Source organism: Schistocerca nitens, chromosome 1 (assembly GCF_023898315.1).
Source record: "Schistocerca nitens isolate TAMUIC-IGC-003100 chromosome 1, iqSchNite1.1, whole genome shotgun sequence".
NCBI lineage: Eukaryota > Metazoa > Arthropoda > Insecta > Orthoptera > Acrididae > Schistocerca > Schistocerca nitens.
The window spans coordinates 745,987,998-746,008,967 of record NC_064614.1 but is presented as its reverse complement, the minus strand read 5'-3'; the positions used below and the strand labels follow the sequence as shown (position 1 = coordinate 746,008,967).

General features: G+C 43.8%; 1 protein-coding gene across 1 annotated transcript in view; it reads right to left on the bottom strand.

Moving 5' to 3' along the window:
• Nucleotides 1-20,970, bottom strand: part of LOC126260438 (cytochrome P450 3A41-like) — a 278,005-nt gene that overhangs the window by 50,161 nt on the left and 206,874 nt on the right. The window contains exon 3 of the mRNA XM_049957769.1: nt 1,285-1,337. Within this exon, the coding sequence (XP_049813726.1) occupies nt 1,285-1,337 (53 nt within the window). The remainder of the gene's footprint in view (nt 1-1,284; nt 1,338-20,970) is intronic.

The window sequence follows — 20,970 nt, the reverse complement described above, 5'->3', positions numbered from 1 at the left end:
ATTTTTCTTTGGTGGCAGCACAGGAACGAGGTGCACTCAGCCCGTATGAGGCCAATTGATGAGCTATTCGACCGAGCAGTGGCGGCTCCATGTCACGAACACCGACCACGGCCGGGAGAGCGGTGTGCTGACCACATGCCCCTCCGTATAACATCCAATGACGTTATTGGCAGAGGATGACACGATGGTCGGTCAGTAGCGATGGGCCCGTCAGACTTGTTGACAGAATTTATGCTTATTATATCAATGACCAGCTACATTGGTTTTATTACCACGTCAATAATACAAACTGAGGATGATGTTCAGCGCCATAACCACCGTTCCCACATATTCATGTATGGGTCACATATCATGGTAAATAACTTTTTGTAATGTTTCAGTATTGTAAATAAGACGACAGTGAGAAATTTACGGCTGTAAAAAGAGTCGAACAATGTGATTTCAGATAGCAAAGACTAGGCCTGAAAATCAGTTACAATACGACTAAATATAATGTGTAAACATAGTATGGAAAAGAAAGTAGTACATACTGAAAAATAAAATCATTGACGAGGTTTTTACATCCAAGCAAATTAAGGACAAAGACTGGCTCCACCAGAAAAAAAATCAACTCGAGGGTAGTATGGTTTTCAATAGCTACGTTTACGATACATCTGGAAAATAATGTTTAGGGTCAGTGGGCATTACAAGTGCTGACTTTGGCTGTAAGACATGGATTTCTGATGTAAAAACTATTCAAAAAATTGGGTTGCTCAGTGAGAAATGAAGAAATTCCACCACGGAATAACTATGAGAGACAGGAAAACAAACAAATGGATCAGGAGACCAGAGCGGAATGTGAAAAAAGCAAAGCACAGCTCCGTGTTCAATGCTTGCCACAATTAACATGAACTGGAGATAAGCAGTATAGGCAACCATGTGAATGTATAGTAGATGAAACAAACAAGATCTTTTACTGGATTTAAAGTAATAAGAGAGCTACCGAGATGACGTTATGGAACGGACAGTAAATCAGAAGTGACAGAACGCCCGCGGAAGTCTAAATAACGTATTCAGCACTTCCTGTGTCAGTCGTGTTGTAGGAGCTGACAGTGCTGTAGATTTCGCCTTAGCACAACCTAAGCTAGCTGGTGTTGTACACGACAAATGACAGCTATGAAACTTACGTAACTGGTCGTTAACACCTCTCGCTCTCTCTCCTCACAGATCCCGTTAAATAGCTTGTAATATATAGTTTACTAGCTCGTATATGGTTTACTAGCTCGTGTAAGGATATGTACTTACCCAAACACTTTCCCATACTGATGAACATTCTTCACGTCTTCCGCGCCGAACACCTGCAACAAAAGATATTTATAGCTATATTCAAACACCACTACAGAAGAAATTAAGCACTGAACTTTTACAGCCAATTTAATTTTAGTCTTCTCGGACGTTAATGAAAATAACTATAATTCATCACTCCATTCATTTGCTGTATCAAAGGAAACAAGAAAATTTGCGGATTATGTCTAGTATTAAACAATCACTCCATAGGTTATTTACTAATCGAGAGCTAGAACGGCATTTTCTTTTAATTTTCGGCTATTTATTAGCGTGACGTACAAGTACGGAGTTGAAAATCTGTTACGGCTAATGTCCAACTGAAACAGTGAAGTTCTGATATAATACCCTTAGTATAGTATATTCAGTTAACTCGAGTGAGTACGAAACACACAATGAAAGACAATGTAGACACTTTTCCTGTGATTAATAGAGAATATTTGTAAGCTGCTGAATGAAGATGTTCTGACTTGGGATATTGCTGTTGGATAACTGCTTTCTTTGCAGCTTGAGATATTTAAAATGAAATTGTTAATATTTTGTAAGTCAACACCCTGTTTTCAGTTTTATCGAATATGCAAAACGGAAATTTCAGACTTATTTTACGTACCGTAATCGTGTGGAATGAATCGTGCAATACATCCTCCCATCCGAAAAATGTGATACTGTTGGGCAAGTACGTTGTTACAAACATAGGTACTAGAAACTATAAGTAACTCCATGTGATGTCCACAAACATTTGTTGTGGTCTTCAATATGAAGACTGGTTTGATGCAACTCTCAGTGCTGGTCTGTCCCGTGCAAGCCTCTCCACCTCTGCATAAGTGCTACAACATGCTACTACTTAAACCTGCTTACTGTACTCAGTACACTGACAGCGGACGTCGGCATTGTGCACTATCATATTGAAAGTATCCGGACACCCTTCCATGTAATGCGGAATTTGCCATTAGATGTAACGAGATGCGAATCTACTGTACCATTATACATTTCTGCATATCGTTACAGAATACACAAATGGCTCTGAGTACTATGGGACTCAACATCTGAGGTGATCAGTCCCCTAGAACTTAGAACTACTTAAACCTAACTAACCTAAGGACATCACACACATCCATACCCGAGGCAGGATTCGAACCTGCGACTGTAGCGGTCGCGCGGTTCCAGACTGAAGCGCCTAGACCCGCTCGGCCACACCGGCCGGCTTCTCTTTAGTCCTCGCCTCCCCACTCCCCTCTGTACTGGGACTGTCTCCTTCACTCTTTTCCTAGTACTGTTCTGTTACTATCAAATATGTTCCTCCGCAAGTGTGCCAATCTCCTGCTTTCACACTGCCACCGTCTCCTTCGCTCTTTCTATGACACAACTATTGTCTACAGTCTACCAGTAATTATTGCTTTTACGTCTCTTTGCTACTGCCACTGTCTTCTTCTTTCTCAGCATAAAAAGCGCGAATATGTTCGCAAGTTCATATTTTTGGGAAAAAATTTTAAAAGGCTGAGGAAGGTAGAATGACGCAGCTGGTACCCCATTTTTCAGTCAGTCTTTTAAACAAGGGCATATTCAATTTAAAAAAAAAAAAATTTTTTCCTCGGGCTTCCAGCCGCGTCAGGTGGTTAAAATCCCACGAGCTTTCGACCGAGCTCTCCTCAGTCACTGTCAAGTGGTAAGAATGACTTCTGTGTCGCCATGGCTGCGTCGTTATATTGCCGCACTGCTGGCTGTGACGTCACTAATGCTCTCTTCCTCGCCATATATGGTAATGTTTTCATCCCGCGTCTGTCGCGCCCGTTTTAACCTCTTGATGGCGGGGTCCCAGGCTGTGCTGAGCTGCAAACCGCCATCCTTGTTGATGGTGTTTTCAAAGCTTTTCATTTCAATAGCTTCTTTTATGGCGCTATCCTAAAATCCCTTCGTCTTCATAACGACAGATGTTTCGTCGAATAGAATTCGGTGTCCATTTTCTAGGGCGTGTTCTGCCTCGGTTGATTTTTCTGGATGGCATGGATTCATACAAGGGCATATTCAACTTTTTGAGCTCCGACAGGAGCATTTTGCCGCTGGTTCTCTTCTTTACTCTGCCACCGCAGGGTATGTAGCTCATATGAAAAAAAATGCAGTGATCTGTAAAATTTAGACAGTTTACTTACGTAAAACTAAAAAAGCGCAAAACAAATTGGACACCTCAGATCCGAATTTGCTCGCAAAAACATTTCACATGTGCTTCAGTACTACTGCATGGGGTTCCCAGACAATAACGGAGGTACTGTGCAGCGTATTTCTCCGAGCTACGTCACTTTCAACTACATTTACGCCTCATACCACATTGTATGTGAACATGTAGGGGTAACTCTGAACCTCTGTATCTTCGAAACGGATAACTACATGAAGAAAATTTTCACGGTTGTTCGAGATCGGCAACTTGGGAATACATCGTAAAAATTACGCCCATTTGCTGCGCATAAACGTCTCGGAATCCACGGCTGGGTTTTAATACTCAAAAAACAACTTTATGAGGTGTTTCTCGATAACGGATAGTTTTTTTCAAAACGGGGAGATGGCTCTTCTAGATGATCTATCTTTAAAATTTTAACAATTCTGTGGGGGTTATTTATTATTTAGTTTTCGCTTCATACCCGATTTTAGTAGGAGAAGTTAAGTAACTTTGAACCTCTGTATCTTCGAAACGGATAAAGAAATAAAGAAAATTTTCAAGGCTGTTCGACATCGCGATCTTACAAATATATGGTGAAAGTTTCAGCCATTTCCTGTGCATAGCCGCCTTGGAATCCTTGGCAAGGGTTTGATCCGCTGGTGACGCCGAGAATATGATAAAAAAGAACCTTTTTGTGGGGTCTTCCGAGGAACAGTCCATGAGTTAATGATGCATCCATGTAACATTAATCCCACCATAGACCACTCAAAACGAAATAAGAAGCAACCGATTTGCTCCATTTGCCTAGGCGGGACGAACTACACTCCTGGAAATGGAAAAAAGAACACATTGACACCGGTGTGTCAGACCCACCATACTTGCTCCGGACACTGCGAGAGGGCTGTACAAGCAATGATCACACGCACGGCACAGCGGACACACCAGGACCCGCGGTGTTGGCCGTCGAATGGCGCTAGCTGCGCAGCATTTGTGCACCGCCGCCGTCAGTGTCAGCCAGTTTGCCGTGGCATACGGAGCTCCATCGCAGTCTTTAACACTGGTAGCATGCCGCGACAGCGTGGACGTGAACCGTATGTGCAGTTGACGGACTTTGAGCGAGGGCGTATAGTGGGCATGCGGGAGGCCGGGTGGACGTACCGCCGAATTGCTCAACACGTGGGGCGTGAGGTCTCCACAGTACATCGATGTTGTCGCCAGTGGTCGGCGGAAGGTGCACGTGCCCGTCGACCTGGGACCGGACCGCAGCGACGCACGGATGCACGCCAAGACCGTAGGATCCTACGCAGTGCCGTAGGGGACCGCACCGCCACTTCCCAGCAAATTAGGGACACTGTTGCTCCTGGGGTATCGGAGAGGACCATTCGCAACCGTCTCCATGAAGCTGGGCTACGGTCCCGCACACCGTTAGGCCGTCTTCCGCTCACGCCCCAACATCGTGCAGCCCGCCTCCAGTGGTGTCGCGACAGGCGTGAATGGAGGGACGAATGGAGACGTGGCGTCTTCAGCGATGAGAGTCGCTTCTGCCTTGGTGCCAATGATGGTCGTATGCGTGTTTGGCGCCGTGCAGATGAGCGCCACAATCAGGACTGCATACGACCGAGGCACACAGGGCCAACACCCGGCATCATGGTGTGGGGAGCGATCTCCTACACTGGCCGTACACCACTGGTGATCGTCGAGGGGACACTGAATAGTGCACGGTACATCCAAACCGTCATTGAACCCATCGTTCTACCATTCCTAGACCGGCAAGGGAACTTGCTGTTCCAACAGGACAATGCACGTCCGCATGTATCCCGTGCCACCCAACGTGCTCTAGAAGGTGTAAGTCAACTACCCTGGCCAGCAAGATCTCCGGATCTGTCCCCCATTGAGCTTGTTTGGGACTGGATGATGCGTCGTCTCACGCGGTCTGCACGTCCAGCACGAACGCTGGTCCAACTGAGGCGCCAGGTGGAAATGGCATGGCAAGCCGTTCCACAGGACTACATCCAGCATCTCTACGATCGTCTCCATGGGAGAATAGCAGCCTGCATTGCTGCGAAAGGTGGATATACACTGTACTAGTGCCGACATTGTGCATGCTCTGTTGCCTGTGTCTATGTGCCTGTGGTTCTGTCAGTGTGATCATGTGATGTATCTGACCCCAGGAATGTGTCAATAAAGTTTCCCCTTCCTGGGACAATGAATTCACGGTGTTCTTATTTCAATTTCCAGGAGTGTATATAATATTCTAACTTTGACCCTGTACTGTAGGAGACTTATTACCAGCCTCAAATTCTCCACTGCGAACACTATACTGTGCTCCGAAGTTACTGTTCTAACTTGTGTGTAAAGGTAAATATAACATAGCTTTTAACCGGCACACTACCTAAAACATCCATTAGCTTTACGTTCTGGGACCCAATAATTTCTGTACAACTCCCGGAGGAGAGAGGATAAATACTGGTACGTTTGACAGCGTGTGCCCCAGTCAACAATCTGTTTGTTCAACGGAAAAACAAACAGCCTCAATGTAAAGCTGCGTGATACGGCTTCTCTAAGCTCCGCTCACACTGTCCCACTTGCCTACCACCAGAGCCGGCCGGTGTGGCCGAGCGGTTGTAGGCGCTTCAGTCTGGAACCGCAAGACCGCTACGGTCGCGGGTTCGAATCCTGCCTTGGGCATGGATATGTGTGATGTCCATCGGTTAGTTGGGTTTAAGTAGTTCCAAATTCTAGGGGACTGATGACCTCAGATGTTAAGTCCCATAGTGCTCAGAGCCATCTGAACCATTTGAACCACCAGAGGGCAGCACAGTTATTTTCCCTCGCAGTCCACCTGAAGTGTTTAATTCAGATTCTACGATTGTCCACCTAAATGGCTGCTGATAATTTGTTACCAATCCTCATCGAGTTTAGCACTCTGAATGATCTCGGTGTGTACAGGGGGTTAAAACTCTTAAATCTCTGCGAGGTTTTTAAACCCTTTTCTTCTTCTTCTTCTTCTTCTTCTTCTTCTTCACTGATAACTATGCAACACGGCCAAATAAAGTAAAAATTAGGACACCAGCACGTCGTCTTCTGTACCTCAATCATAGACGTGATCTTTCCTGCTGGGTTATTTCATTCGTCTAGATGAATAATCTTTCTCTAGGAATGCATCACCTGTAAGTCACAAAGGACAGAGCAGGTTTGATCGACATTGGTATGTTTCCGAATACTGAACACAGGTGTATGTGTAGAGCTATTATCTAAAAATACTACTGTTGTTGTTGTTGATGATGTTGTTGTCGTTAATCCAAAGACTTGTTTGATGCAGCTCTCCACGCTGCTCTATCCTGTGCAAGCCTCATCATCTCTGAATAACTACTGCAACCTACATCCTTTAAATTTTCTCTTTTTCTCATTCTACAGTTTTTATCCCCCACACTTCCCTCCAATGCTAAAGCATGATCCCCAGATGTCTCAGAATATGTCCTATCAATCGATATCTTCTTCTAGTCAGGTTGTGCCACAAAATTCTTATTCATTTCTCTTCAGTGCATCCACATTGGTTATGCCATCTGCCTATCTAATCTTCAGCATTCTTCTGAAGCACCACGTTTCAAAAGCTCCTATTCTCTTCTTGTCTGAGCTGTTTATCGTCCATGTTTCATTTCCATACATGGCTACACTCCATACAAAAACTTTCAGAAAGGACTTCCTCCCCCCCCCCCCCCCCATGAACCATGGATCTTGCCGTTGGTGGGGAGGCTTGCGTGATCAGCGATACAGATAGCCGTACCAAATAGGTGGAACCACAACGGAGGGATTTCTTTATAGAGGTGTGGTTCCTGAACAGGGGCTGCAGCCTTTTCAGAAGCTGCAGGGGCAACAGTCTAGATGACTGACTGATCTGTCCTTGCAACATTGACCAAAATGGCCTTGCTCTGCTGGTAAGCAAGGGGAAACTGCAGCAGTAATTTTTCCCGAGGGCATGCAGCTTTACTGTAAGGTTAAATGATGATGGCGTCCTCTTGGGTAAAATAGTCCGGAGGTAAAATAGTCCCCCATTCGGATCTCCGGGCGAGGACCACTCGTTATCATGAGAAACAAAATTGACGTTCTACGGATCGTAGCGTGGAATGCTAGGTCCCTTAATCGGGCATGCAGGTTAGAAAATTTAAAAAGGGAAATGGATAGGTTAAAGTTAGATATAGTGGGAATTAGGGAAGTTCGGTGGCAGGAGGAATAAGACGTCTGGTCAGGTGAATACAGGGCTATAAATACAAAATCAAGTAGGGGTAATGCAGGAGTAGGTTTAATAATGAATAAAAAAATAGGAGTGCCGGTAAACTACTAAGAACAGCGTAGTGGACGCATTATTGTAGCCAACATAGAAACAAATCCCACGCCCACCACAGCAGTACAAGTTTATATGCCAACTACCCCAGCAGACGACGAAGAGATTGAAGAAATGTATGACGAGATAAAAGAAATTATTCAGATAGTGAGAAAAGACGAAAATTTAATAGTTCTGTGAGAGTGGAATTCTATAGTACGAAAAGGAGGAGAAGGAAAAGTAGTACGTAAATATGGAATGGGCGTAAGGAATGAAAGAGGAAGCCGCCTGGCAGAATTTTGCACGGAGCATAACTTAATCATAACTAACGCTTGGTTTAAGAATCATGAAAGAAGGCTGTATACGTGGAAGAGGTCTGGAGACACTGGAAGGTTTCAGATAGATTATGTAATGGTAAGACAGAGATTTAGGAACCAAGTTTTAAATTGTAAGACATTTACAGGCCAGCTGTGGATTCTGACCACAATCTATTGGTTATGAACTGCAGATTAAAACTGAAGACACTGCAAAAAGGTGGGAATTTAATGAGATGGGACCTCGATAAACTAAATGGTTCAAATGGCTCTGAGCACTATGGGACTTAACACTGGAGGTCATCAGTCCCCTAGAGCTTAGAACTACTTAAACCTAACTAACCTAAGGACAACACACATCCATGCCCGAGACAGGATTCGAACCTGCGACCGTAGCAGTGGCGCGGTTCCGGACTGAAGCGCCTAGAACCGCTCGATCACCACGGCCGGCCTGGATAAACTGAAAGAACCAGAGGTTGAAGTGAGTTTCAGAAAGAGCAATAGGGAACGATTGACAGGAACAGGGGAAAGATATACAGTAGAAGAAGAAGAAAGAGAGACGAAATAGTGAAGGCAGCGGAGGATCAAGTAGGTAAAAAGACGGGGTCTAGTAGAAATCCTTGGATAACCGAAGCACAAAAAAAAGCACTCCGTCTTCAGGCCCAAGTGGCCCATCGGGGCCATCCGACCGCCGTGTCATCCTCAGTAGAGGATGTGGATAGTTGGGGCGTGTGGTCAGCACACAGCTCTCCCGGTCGTTATGATGGTTTTCTTTGACCGGAGCCGCTACTATTCGGTCGAGTAGCTCCTCAATTGGCATCACGAGGCTGAGTGCACCCCGAAAAAATGGCAACAGCACATGGCGACCCGGATGGTCACCCATCCAAGTGCCGGCCACGGTCGCCACCGCTTAACTTCGGTGGTCTGACGGGAACCGGTGTATCCACTGCGGCAAGGCCGTTGCCTTAACCGAAGAGATATTGAATTTAATTGATGAAAGGAGAAAATTCAATAATGCAGTAAACGAAGCAGGTAAAAAAGATTACAAACGTCTCAAAAATGAGGTCGACATGAAGTGTAAAATGGATACAGAGGAATGGCTAGACGACAAATGTAAGGATGTAGAGGCATACAACGCTAGGGGTAAGATAGATACTGCCTACAGGAAAATTACCGGTTCCAAGCAAAGAAGGTAAAGGAGAAAGGTAGAAGGAGTCTATTGGGGGTCTATACAAGGACGATGAACTTGAGGGCATTATGGAAATGGAAGAGGACGTAGGTGAAAATGAAATGGGAGATACGATACTACGTGAAGAATTTGACAGAGCACTGAAAGATCTAAGTCGAAACAAGGCCCCGGGAGTAGACAACATTCCATTAGAACTATTGATAGCCTTGGGAGATCCAGCCACGACAAAACTCTACCATCCGGTGAGCAAGATGTATGAGACAGGCGAAATACCCTCATACTTCAAGAAGAATATAATAATTCCAATACCAAAGAAAGCAGGTATTGACAGGTGTGAAAATTACCGAACTATCAGTTTAATAAGTCACGCCTACAAAATACTGACACGGTTACAGACGAATGGAATAACTGGTAGAAGGCGACCTCGTGGAAGATTAGTTTGGATTCTGTAGAAATGTTGGAACACGTGAGGTAATAATAACCCTACGAGTTATCTTCGAAGATAGATTAAGGAAATGCAAACCTACGTTTCTAGCATTTGTAGACTTAGAGAAATAGAGAAAGCCTTTGACAATGTTGACTAGAATACACTCTTTCAAATACTGAAGGTGGCAGCGGTTAAATACAGGGAGCGAAGGGCTATTTAAAGTGTGACAGACAACAAAATTAAATTTGATAACAAAGTGGAGTTTCTCTTTGACTACACCTTGTTTTCTATAGAATCATTTCTTTTTTTTTAATTTGTAAAAAGAGGTGGGTAGGAGTTACTAACTCACATCTGTATTTAAGAAAGAAAGCAGAAAAGTCTGTTGTAAATGGTAGGCATTAGCCATATTTACGTGCGAATGTGTAACGTGAATGTAAAATGACTCGTTCCACATCAATGCGATTCACCGTACAAATGATCTATGGAACATGACGCTAATATACTGGATGTAAAGTATCGGCGGCCGGTGTGGCCGTGCGGTTCTAGGCACTTCGGTCTGGAACCGCGCGACCGTAAGGTCGCAGGTTCGAATCCTGCCTGGGGCATGGATGTGTGTAATGTCCTTAGGTTAGTTAGGTTTAAGTAGTTCTAAGGTCTAGGGGAGTGATGACCTCAGATGTTAAGTCCCATAGTGCTCAGAGCCATTTGATTTTGAACCTCGACGGACTGACGAGGAGATCTAAGAGTCTGGTTCTAGGGCGAGTGATTTTCCCGGGATAGCAAGTGCTTCTGAGCACCTGCCGGTAGATAAACTTTTGAAGAGCATTGGCAGGAGTCAGTATTTCGCACTGGTGTGATTAGCTCGAACGAGAAATAACAAATGAAAGTGCTCGCATGCGGCTATTGGTCAGATGGGTCGAAAGGGTCTCAGTATTAAGTAATTTTGAGGAGCAGTCGGAAGGTGACGTAGTCACTTATCTGTCAGTAGTGGTGCTATCACAGTAGAAATTCACAGGAAAATATGTCACCTAAGAAACTTTCAATTAAAAAATAACATGTGAATATTTGACAGACCTTTTATTTCACTGCGGTAGTATAGTACACTGTAATGAAAGAGATGTAATTAAACACTGTGCCAAGTTTTTTTGGCACAGCCGAATGTGTTTCAGAGAAAATTGTACCTGAAGTCGAAAATTTCATACTTTCGGGAAAATTCATTTAAAGTTTTCAATGCGATTTGATCAATTTACGTTCACGGTCGGTCCATAGCTGTTACCGTTGCGTGTTTCTGCACCTTTCAGCTTACGTTTGGAAGTCCTCTTTTGAAACCTGGCCTCTTCCGTCATTTGCGGGATACCTTTCGAAGCCTCCCCTACCTGCAACTGGTCAATTGACAGACACACATTCTTTATTTTCACCACAGGCTCTATACCCATATCACTGGAAATTGACTGACCCATCATTGAAAAACAGTACTGCGTATCTCGCACCAGTTTTTATGGCTTTGAGGTCCACAATTACTATTTCAGGGAAGCGTTCTCGCACAGAGTTCTTGAAAGCTTCTTTGGTGTTTTTTGTGCTCCTATGGATGCAATGAGCACACAAGGTTTTGCTAGCTACAGACTATAGATGTTGTTAAGGTATAAGTTGTTTCTTTCTACATCACCAGTTACACTACATCTCTGATTTTTACACCATCACTCATGGCGCTTTGGGCACATAGAATAACAAGGTGTCATCGTCTATTGCAATCCTCTGAAAGAAGGTGGTCCGCATAGAGTTTTCATTTCTTTTAAATTATCAGTATTTTTCCATATTATTCTACCTATACTTACGATCCAGACGGATAAAATATAACTATAAACGCAATAAGATTACTTCGTGAATTTAAGCTGTTAATGCAAGGAGTAAAACGTAAAGTCTACTGCAGCCGGGATAAACACATCTGAATTGATGAAAGGGAGCGTGTCCTTCTTTAGAAAATGCCTTCTCTTTCCTATAAATAAATGCCAAACACACAAAAACCATACATATTCTTGTTCATGGAGGATTAGTGTATAACTTAATACAATTTAAAAAAATTCGTTATTTCGACAGATTTTCACTTAACGCCCCCCCCCCACCCCCCCCCCCACCACCCTGACGGATGGTTCAACGGATCATCATCGACTTCATCATATATCCTCGCTTCATGGGACACTGCGGAGATGTTTGGAATTTAATCTTGAACGCTGGTGATCAGGAACTTTACGCTGCCACCTCTCCGTTCCTTTCCGGTTAAGTAATGGCAGTGAAAAAGTTCACCTGCCACCAGGATTCGTGCTGGCGTACTTCCGAGTTGAGCGCCACCGCCCAGGCGTGTGTTAGCGAACTCATTTACAGAGGAGGGTTTTTGTGTTACTCTTTCGTTATTGTCTACGAAACGTACTCCTGTTTTATTGGAGAGATTCTCGGTGGAAGTAGCTAGTAGTCAATTGGAGGCAGACTACTGAACTGTAAGCGGTGAACATAGCTCATTCCAGTGGTCGCGTTTCGGAATCTTTCTTTCTGAAAGTGGTTGCACTGCTACAGGCGTTTAATTACTGACACTGGAGTAATGAAGAGCCCAGCCCTGTCTTGCGGATGAAGGCGAGACAGCGATTTTTATCTTGCCCAATTTTACATGTGTAACAGTGCAGAGAATTAACCACCGCTCGTTAACAAACGTTTCCGTCGCATAATTTGCGCCGTGGACTGCACTCTACCAAGAGACACACCACGGCTGCTCCTGTTATTTCGCTTGAGGCTACGGAAGCTCCGATGTACGGAAGTAAGGGGGCTATTACAGTATTAAATTTACTGGACGAGAAATTTGGTTAACTACTAGACAAAGATCTTTAACTAGGACCTTTGACGTCGCGTAAAAAGTTCATATTACACTGTCATCCAGTATTTCATCAAAATTCAGAATGGCGGACAACAATTTGCTACAAAGCTCTGCGGATGCATTTGGAAGACGAACGGAAAAAAAGGAAAAGGAAACGTACTTGCGTGAAGCTGGGGGTTTCAAGGCGAGATAATAAAAGCATTCAACAAAATTTCTTACAGGAGCTGCAAGTCGAAGACGTAAAGTCGTATGAAAATTACTTGCGAATGGACGAGAGTACATGAAAATTACTTGCGAATGGACGAGAGTAAATTTCAATACGAGCTCAGGAAAATGGATCCTCATATTACGAAGCACAACACTCACCTCGGAAATGCTATATCCGCTAAAAACAGATTTTCCGTAACAATTCGATTTCTGGCAACACGAGAAAACTACTCTAGTTTACAGTACAGCACTCGAATACCGCAATGCACATTGGTAACAATAATACCAGAAACGTGTCACGCTGTTTGTAAAGCACTGAAGGAGGAATATCTGAAGGCAAGTAACTATTTAGTACATACTATATCCATTAAGAAATATTTTTATTTCTACAGAACTTGTAGATTTTCTCCTTTGAATCCTTGGGGGAACATCCTTGGCGTATTTCATGTGTAATGGACTCGTAATTCTTTAATAGATAGCGCTTCTTCTTATTCTATTTCTGTATGCTGGATGCCACAAGTTATACAGTGCTTCATCTGCCTCGTACATTTCTATCAGTTTCGTTGCAGATGCGATGCACCCTGTAAATTTCGAAACGCTGTTGACAAACGTTAGATGTCAGACATCTGCAGTGATGCTAACGCTCCTAGCGGATACATTTCTCGCTGCCGCAAGCAAAAGACGAACGACGTCTTTGATCAAATGTAAAACGACGCGCTAGATTTGGCCAAATAAATTGGACGTAAGGTGACATTTGACGAAAGTTCCCTATTACACTATGTCCAATACATTGGATAAATGAGCTTCGTCCAATAAATTTGTTAGTGTAATATCGGCCTTCATGGGTTCTACTAGTCAAAAATTCTTCGAGCCAATCGCGCATCCGTGAAGATATGACGCTAGACTGTGTCTTGAAGGACTGTTTCCAGCTCTCTTGTGTTCAGGAACTGAAATGATATCTCCTATAGCCCAGGGTTAACGTACAGGGAGCGCCAGTTGCCGAGCACCACCACGTGTCGCCCTAGGTTCGCAGTTGCAAGTCTTCGCGTGGGACGCAGTGTCCGCCTTGCGTCCGATAACGCGCTATCTGGTATTGCTTCCGGGGACCCCGCCGCACAGTACATTGTCTCGACAGGCGTACAAGCGTCGTCACTCGTTCTTAAAAACCCAGTTCTTTCACAAGGCTTTCAGTTTCTCGGCAGGGATACAGCCACGCCGTCTTACCCAGAACTATGCGCTGCGTGGGCTAGCAGTTCCATTAACAGCATTCCCTTCTATCGTTCAACGCAGACTTCCGGCATTAAGCTAGTGCGCTTTCCTAAACTAAAGAAACTGCTGCTGTCTGTTCTGGTTTATCCACCGCATTATTATGAAACCGCTTTTGTTGAAGTAAAAAGTTTCAACAAGCGCAGCTTAAATTCCTGTGTATAAGTGAACTATCAAATAAGTTGTCAGTGTGTAATCACGAAGACAGAACGTTCTGAACCACAGTAATACAAAAACGAGAAAAATGAGACAGTTTTCAGGCCGTTCAGTCAATCAGCACGTCATAAGTCATGACAATAAGAACCCTTAACATCTGTGCATCATAAACCTCACGCCGTATGGGAGGCGACACGACGTGGCATGGACTCGACTAATGTCTGAAGTAGTTCTGGAAGGGAACTGATGCCATGAAGCCTACAGGGCTGTCCATAAATCCGAAAGAGTACGAGGAGGTGAAGATCTCTTCTGAACAGCACCTTGCAAGGCATCCCAGATATGCTCAATAATTTTCATGTTTGTGGAGTTCGGTGGACAGGGGAAGTGTTCAATCTCAGACGAGTGTTCCTAGAGCCACTCTGTAGCAATTCTGGACGTATGGGGTGGCGCATTTGTGGGGCGGCGAGTAAGAAATGAGAAAATAAGTTCGTTTATACTGGAAATTATTGTTTGTTTGCATAAAAGCCTGCTTGCTGTTTGTTGTTAATACTGTCTTTCGCCGTTCTCAACACTGGCTCTCTATTTAATTTGTAGGCCCCCAGAAAGCGATTCAACAAAACTTGAAGCCTATAAATAGAGTTCCTAGTGCCCACTTTGAGAAAGATTATTATAGCTGCAGCTTGTAGCTCTGTAAAGTCAGGAAGTTGTTCGGGATTTCTAAACAAAGACGACTTTCCAAAATAATTGAGTATATTCTCAAAGTCACAATTACACACACAAATATCCCTACAACCTAGCTAACAGAACAGTTCAGAGTCTATTACGCTAATGCAACTATAAATGTCCGAAATAATTGTTGAAATGAATGCTCGCCATAATTTGATGAAATATCTCATCAAACGCCACGCTATATTAGTAGTAGAATGTCTGTCCCGCGACGGCACGTGAAAATACGACAATACGCAAACTGAGGCTAGATAATGAAAATCATTCCCGAATTAACACTTTACTTGAAACGCTTTACTGGTTACGCGCATCTCGAATAACAGAATACGGCACCCGAGGCTGTTATAGTTGAATTCTTTTATCTTGGCGGCTCGCGCATGCCCGCCCAGACGCGGGAGATTGCTGCGTTGCCAGTTGCACACGACGCACGCGCCAAGAGAAACAGCGCCATAGTACAGTATAGTTCGCAAGCTTACGTTTAGGGGGGAGCGCGCAGTTTATGAAGTAAAGCCACCACGGCCGCATTAACCCTTTCGCTGCTACAGAGACGTGCTCCCCGCATTCCGCGCTGTGCGCGATTTTGTCACTGCACTGATCGCCTGTGCTGACACATGGTGTTTCCGACTGCTTTGACACACTTATCATTCGATTCCACAACAACTATTTGGCCCAAAAATTAGATTTTTACACATCTTCTTGACTGATACCTTCCCCCCACTTCCTTTGACTGACTGAAGTGCTTTAAAATAAAGCCAAACGCGCCCAGTGTAAATAAAACTTTTATTACAGTCGCGAAAGACAGAATATTTCTCAATATCACATACGACACCTATGTGGTACTTAAATTAAATGAGATATTGTTATACAGTAAATTTTATATGAAATTTAGGTACCTTGTCCACATTTCATTCTCAACATTGTGGCAACTAAAATCGACCATACGGAAAGTATACGCTATGGACTTTTACCTCTGCAAACTCTTCAAAATTTCGTGCAATGGTTTACTACATTTAATGCTGCACAATAACTGGGTTGAACATCGAAACAAAATTAAGTCATTTATGGGGGGAAGGTATCAGACAAGAAGATGTGTAAAAATCTAATTTTTGGGCCAAATAGTTTTTGTGAAATCGAATGATAAGTGTGTCAAAGCAGTGCAAACACCATGTGTCTGCACAGGCGAGCAGTGCAGCGATGACAAAATCGCGCACAGCGCGGAATGCGGGGAGCACGTGACTGCAGCAGCGAAAGGGTTAATGAAGAGACAAAGCACTAGAAATTTCAAAAAACTGCATCCAAACGAATAAAATTCGTGAAGTAAGACACTTCGATATTGTTTTAAAATAAAAAAAATATTTAGCATCGCACAAGGTTTGAACTCGTTACCTATCGCTTTCTATTCCAACGCCTTAACCATTACGCCAACGCAGCTTGTCCTGCAGTCACTCTCAATAAGGACTATAACACGTCACGCAAAATTCTGACAAACACTGTTGGTATGCCTATGAATTACTCGCACTTCGTCGAAGTACAATAGGAAATAAACAATTACCGCTGTTCTTTATTGCGAAAAAACGGTTCGTGAAATTGATACAAACACCTTTCCTTGCTATCGCCTGAATTAAGAGTCTTATTGCTTGTTTGGTTTAATTAATTAATAGAAAATGAAGCAATTGGCATAAAGAATGGTTTTTCCAAACTTTCAAAAAACAAAGTCTGCTATCAAGACATTGCTTTTGTTCTATTACTTTATTTATGACTGAACGTTTCTAAAACTGAAGACACTCGTCCGTGCTCTGTACTACAGTCGAGATCTGGCAACGTCGTTCTCTGTTCATTGGCTGACTGTATGTTTTGACGTCAGATGCGCAGAACGAACCTAAACTCGGCCGCCAAGATATATGACGCGCACTTTAGTAGCACTGATCCTGGCGCGGCGCGATTCCCGACACAGATGGCGTGTCATTCAGCGTCTGGAGAGAACTGGGGCCTTGGCTCCTCGCACAGCGCACTTATATATATATCCGCGGTGCGGACCGCTGAGGAAATGCTCGATCAAATCGGCTGGCTCGACTAGCCGCTAGGCTAGTAACGCACCACTTCAAGTTACATAATAAATTTTAGCTTCTCTTGCTGAAGGCCGATGAAGCTCCTAATTTAACTGTGCATTCAGCACGCAGGGAAGTATTGATAATAAATTTTTGACGCGGCTAACTTTAATAACATAGGCGAGAGAATTAATTTAATTGCACTGCACGCAGCAGATGGGCTCTGAACTGTCCCTTCTGAGATCCGCTATTGCTATAATTTAATAGATATTTGAAAAAAACTTTTTACAGCTTCATCATCATAGCGGACCTCCAACCTATTAAAATCTAAACATCCTAGTATGATTTATAAGCTCACTTAATCTATCTTGCTTCCTCTAGTTTTGAGATGAAAACCACAAAATCATGAATTTACACTAACATCTTAATTTGTGAAATCCAAAGTACTATTTTTATTAAATCATTATGAAAGCTGAATCTAAATACAAATTTTGCAGTCTCTAGCTCTTTTCTGTGCCGCCAATTATTTTTATAGAAAACCGTCCAAATAAAGGGAACGGCTGAAGTTATCAAGCTGATATTTAACACACATTAATTTAGTCCTATTTCTGATATACTAGTAAAGTTTTATGTCATTTGCTTGATTTTTAAGGTATTGCGCAACATCTATGACGTCAGAGCTAGCAGACTGACTAACACACAATGGAAACTGATGTGAATTTGCTGCAGCGTGAGTAGGCTGCTTCCCTACACATTGTCCTGCTGGAATTGCCCAAGTCCGTCCGTCGGAATGCACAGTGGACATCAATGGATGCAGGTGATCAGACAGGATGCTTACGTAACTGTCACCTATCAGAGTCGTATCTCGACCTATCACGGATCCAATATCACTCCAACTGCACACCCCCCACATCATTACAGAGCCTCCACCAGCTTGAACAATTCCCTGCTGACATACAGGGTCCATGGTTTCATGAGGTTGTCTCCATACCCGTACATATCCATCCGCTCGATACAATTTCAAACGTGATTCGTACGACCAGGCAACGTTTCCAGTCATCAACAGTCCAATGTCGACGCTGACGGGCCCAGGAAAGGCGTAAAGCTTTGTGTCGTGCAGTTCAAGGGTACACGAGTGGCCCTTCGGCTCGGAAACAAGTGGGCCTTCGGCTCCGAAAGCCCATATCGATGTTGTTTCCTTGAATGGTTCGTACGCTGACACTTGTTGATGGCCCAGCATTGTTCTCTGCAGCAATCAGCGGGTGGGTTGCACTTCTGTAACGTTGAACGAGTCGTCGTTGGTCCTGTTCTTGCAGAATCTTTTTCCGGCCGGAAGGCATTTCTGACATTCACAGTACATTCGTGAACTGGTCGTACGGGAAAATTCCCACTTCATCGCTACCTCGGATATGCTCTGTCCGATCGCTCGTGCGCCGAGTATAACACAACGTTCAAACTCACTGAAATCCTGATAAGCTGCCATTGTAGCAGCAGTAACCCATCTAACAACTGCGCCAGACACTTGTCTTTTATAGGTGTTGCCAACCGCAGCGCCGTATTCTGCCTGTTTACATATCTCTGTATTTGAATACGCATGCCTATACGAGTTTCATTGGCGCTTCATTGTATTTGGGAGTTACTGGTTGTACCAAGTTGTTCGTCGTAAGAATATAAAAAAAGAACGGGATTGCTAACGAGGCACGTTTTTTTACGTTTACATGTCTCATTTTAAATTAGCCTACAAGCCTGAAACTGACGCTTGGAAAAAAAAGTCACATTAGTCATAAAAGGTAATAGACGGTGGGGCAAACTTCGCAAGATTAAATAAAGGTGACCGACAGGGAAGCAGCCCTTCCCCATTAGTCTTCAATGTACACTTTTAGGATCCATATGTTGAAGAAATAACTAGTTGTACATGGAGAAATCTCAAAAATGCTTGGATTTAGAGATGGTGTAACAGTGTTCGCAGAATCTGAAAATAGCCTCCGAGAGGTCATATAATGCAAAAAATGGTTCAAATGGCTCTGAGCACTATGGGACTTAACATCTGAGGTCATCAGTCCCCTAGAACTTAGAACCACTTAAACCTAACTAACCTAAGGACATCACGCACATCCATGCCCGAGGCAGGATTCGAACCTGCGAACGTAGCGGTCGCGCGGTTCCAGACTAAAACGCCTAGAACCGCTCGGACACAACGGCCGGCTCACAGAATGCATGAAGAAGGTAAAATACCTGTGTAATATAATAATAGAATGGTAGAACAGCCCACGAGTTTAAATACAGAATTGCAAAAGGTAAAATAGCATTCTAAACAGCAACAATGCCGGCCGGAGTGGCCGAGCGGTTCTAGGCGCTACAGTTTGGACCCGTGCGACCTCTATGGTCGCAGGTTCGAATCCTGCCTCGGGCATGGATGTGTGTGATGTCCTTAGGTTAGTTAGGTTTAAGTAGTTCTAAGTTCTAGCGGACTGATGACCTCAGATGTTAAGTCCCATAGTGTTCAGAGCCATTTGAACAGCAACAATAACAACAAAAACCAAAAGATACCACGTCGAATAGTGTTAGCTTCAGTACCACGGAACAACAGGAAAAAACATTTCTTTGGAGCGTTGTCCTGTATGGCTCGCAGACATGGACAGTTGAGAAGCACGAACGCAAAAGAATACATTTCATGGACAGAGGGGGCGACCAGCGAAGTTTTCAGCAACGCGGCGGTGAAAAGATCGTTGTGGACGACTATCAGGGAATGGAGGGACAAGCGGGTTGGACACCTACACAGATTTTTGCCTGTTCTTTAATGAAATCAATGGTAGGAAAAGTATCTGGGAAATTAAGACTTCAATACGTCAGGCAGATAAAATAAGATCTGAAATTGACGAAGTACTCCCAACTGCATAGACTAGCAGAGGCTACAGAGAAAATAAAGAAGGGGAATTGGTGCCGAACAATTTGTGGATTGCGAACAAAAGAAGAAGTAGAAGAAGACTGGGTACACAAATGTCTCCCAGAGGCGTAACTTGAAAAATAAAAAGATTTTCGATACTAGAGGTAAATGATGTAGCAAACACGTAGATCTCTTGCGTAGTAACAAAACGGTTGATAGAGCACTACATACCGCACGAACCTGGTGGCGACACGTCGCGTTCTTTGTGTGATGGTTTACGAGCTCTATTGTCACTCAGTTCTAATGCACATTAAGGACTGTATGGAGTCTCCGAGTCTCCTTAGCTGTACCTGATGCGTCCGATAACGCGCTATCTGGTATTGTTTCCGGGGACCCCGCAGCACAGTACATTGTCTCCACAGGCGTACAAGGGTCCTCGCTCGTTCTTAAAAACCCAGTTCTTTCACAAGGCTTTCAGTTTCTCAGCAGGGATACAGCCACGCCGTCTTACCCAGAACTATGCGCTGCGTTCGATTAACAGCATTCCCTTCTTTCGTTCAACGCAGACTTCCGGCATTAAGCTAGTGCGCTTTCCTAAACTAAAGAAACTGCTGCTGCCTGTTCTGGTTTATCCACCGCATTATTATGAAACAGCTTTTGTTGAAGTAAAAAGTTTCATCAAGGGCAGCTTACATTACTGTGTATAAGTGAACTATCAAATAAGTTGTCAGTGTGTAATCACGAAGTCAGAACTTTCTGCGCCCCAGTAATATAAAAACGACAAAATGAGAAAGTTTTCAGGCCGTTCAGTCAATCAGCACGTCATAAGTCATAACAGTGAGAACCCTTAACATCTGTGCGTCATTAGCCTCACGTCGTATGGGTGGCAACACGACGTGGCATGGACTAGACTAATGTCTGAGGTAGTGCTGGAGGGAATTTACGCCATGAATCTTGCAGGGCTGTCCATAAATCCGTAAGAATACAAGGGGGTGAAGATCTCTCCTGAACAGCGCGTTGCAAGGCATCCCAGATATGCTCAATAATTCTCATGTCTGGGGAGTTCGGTGGACAGGGGAAGT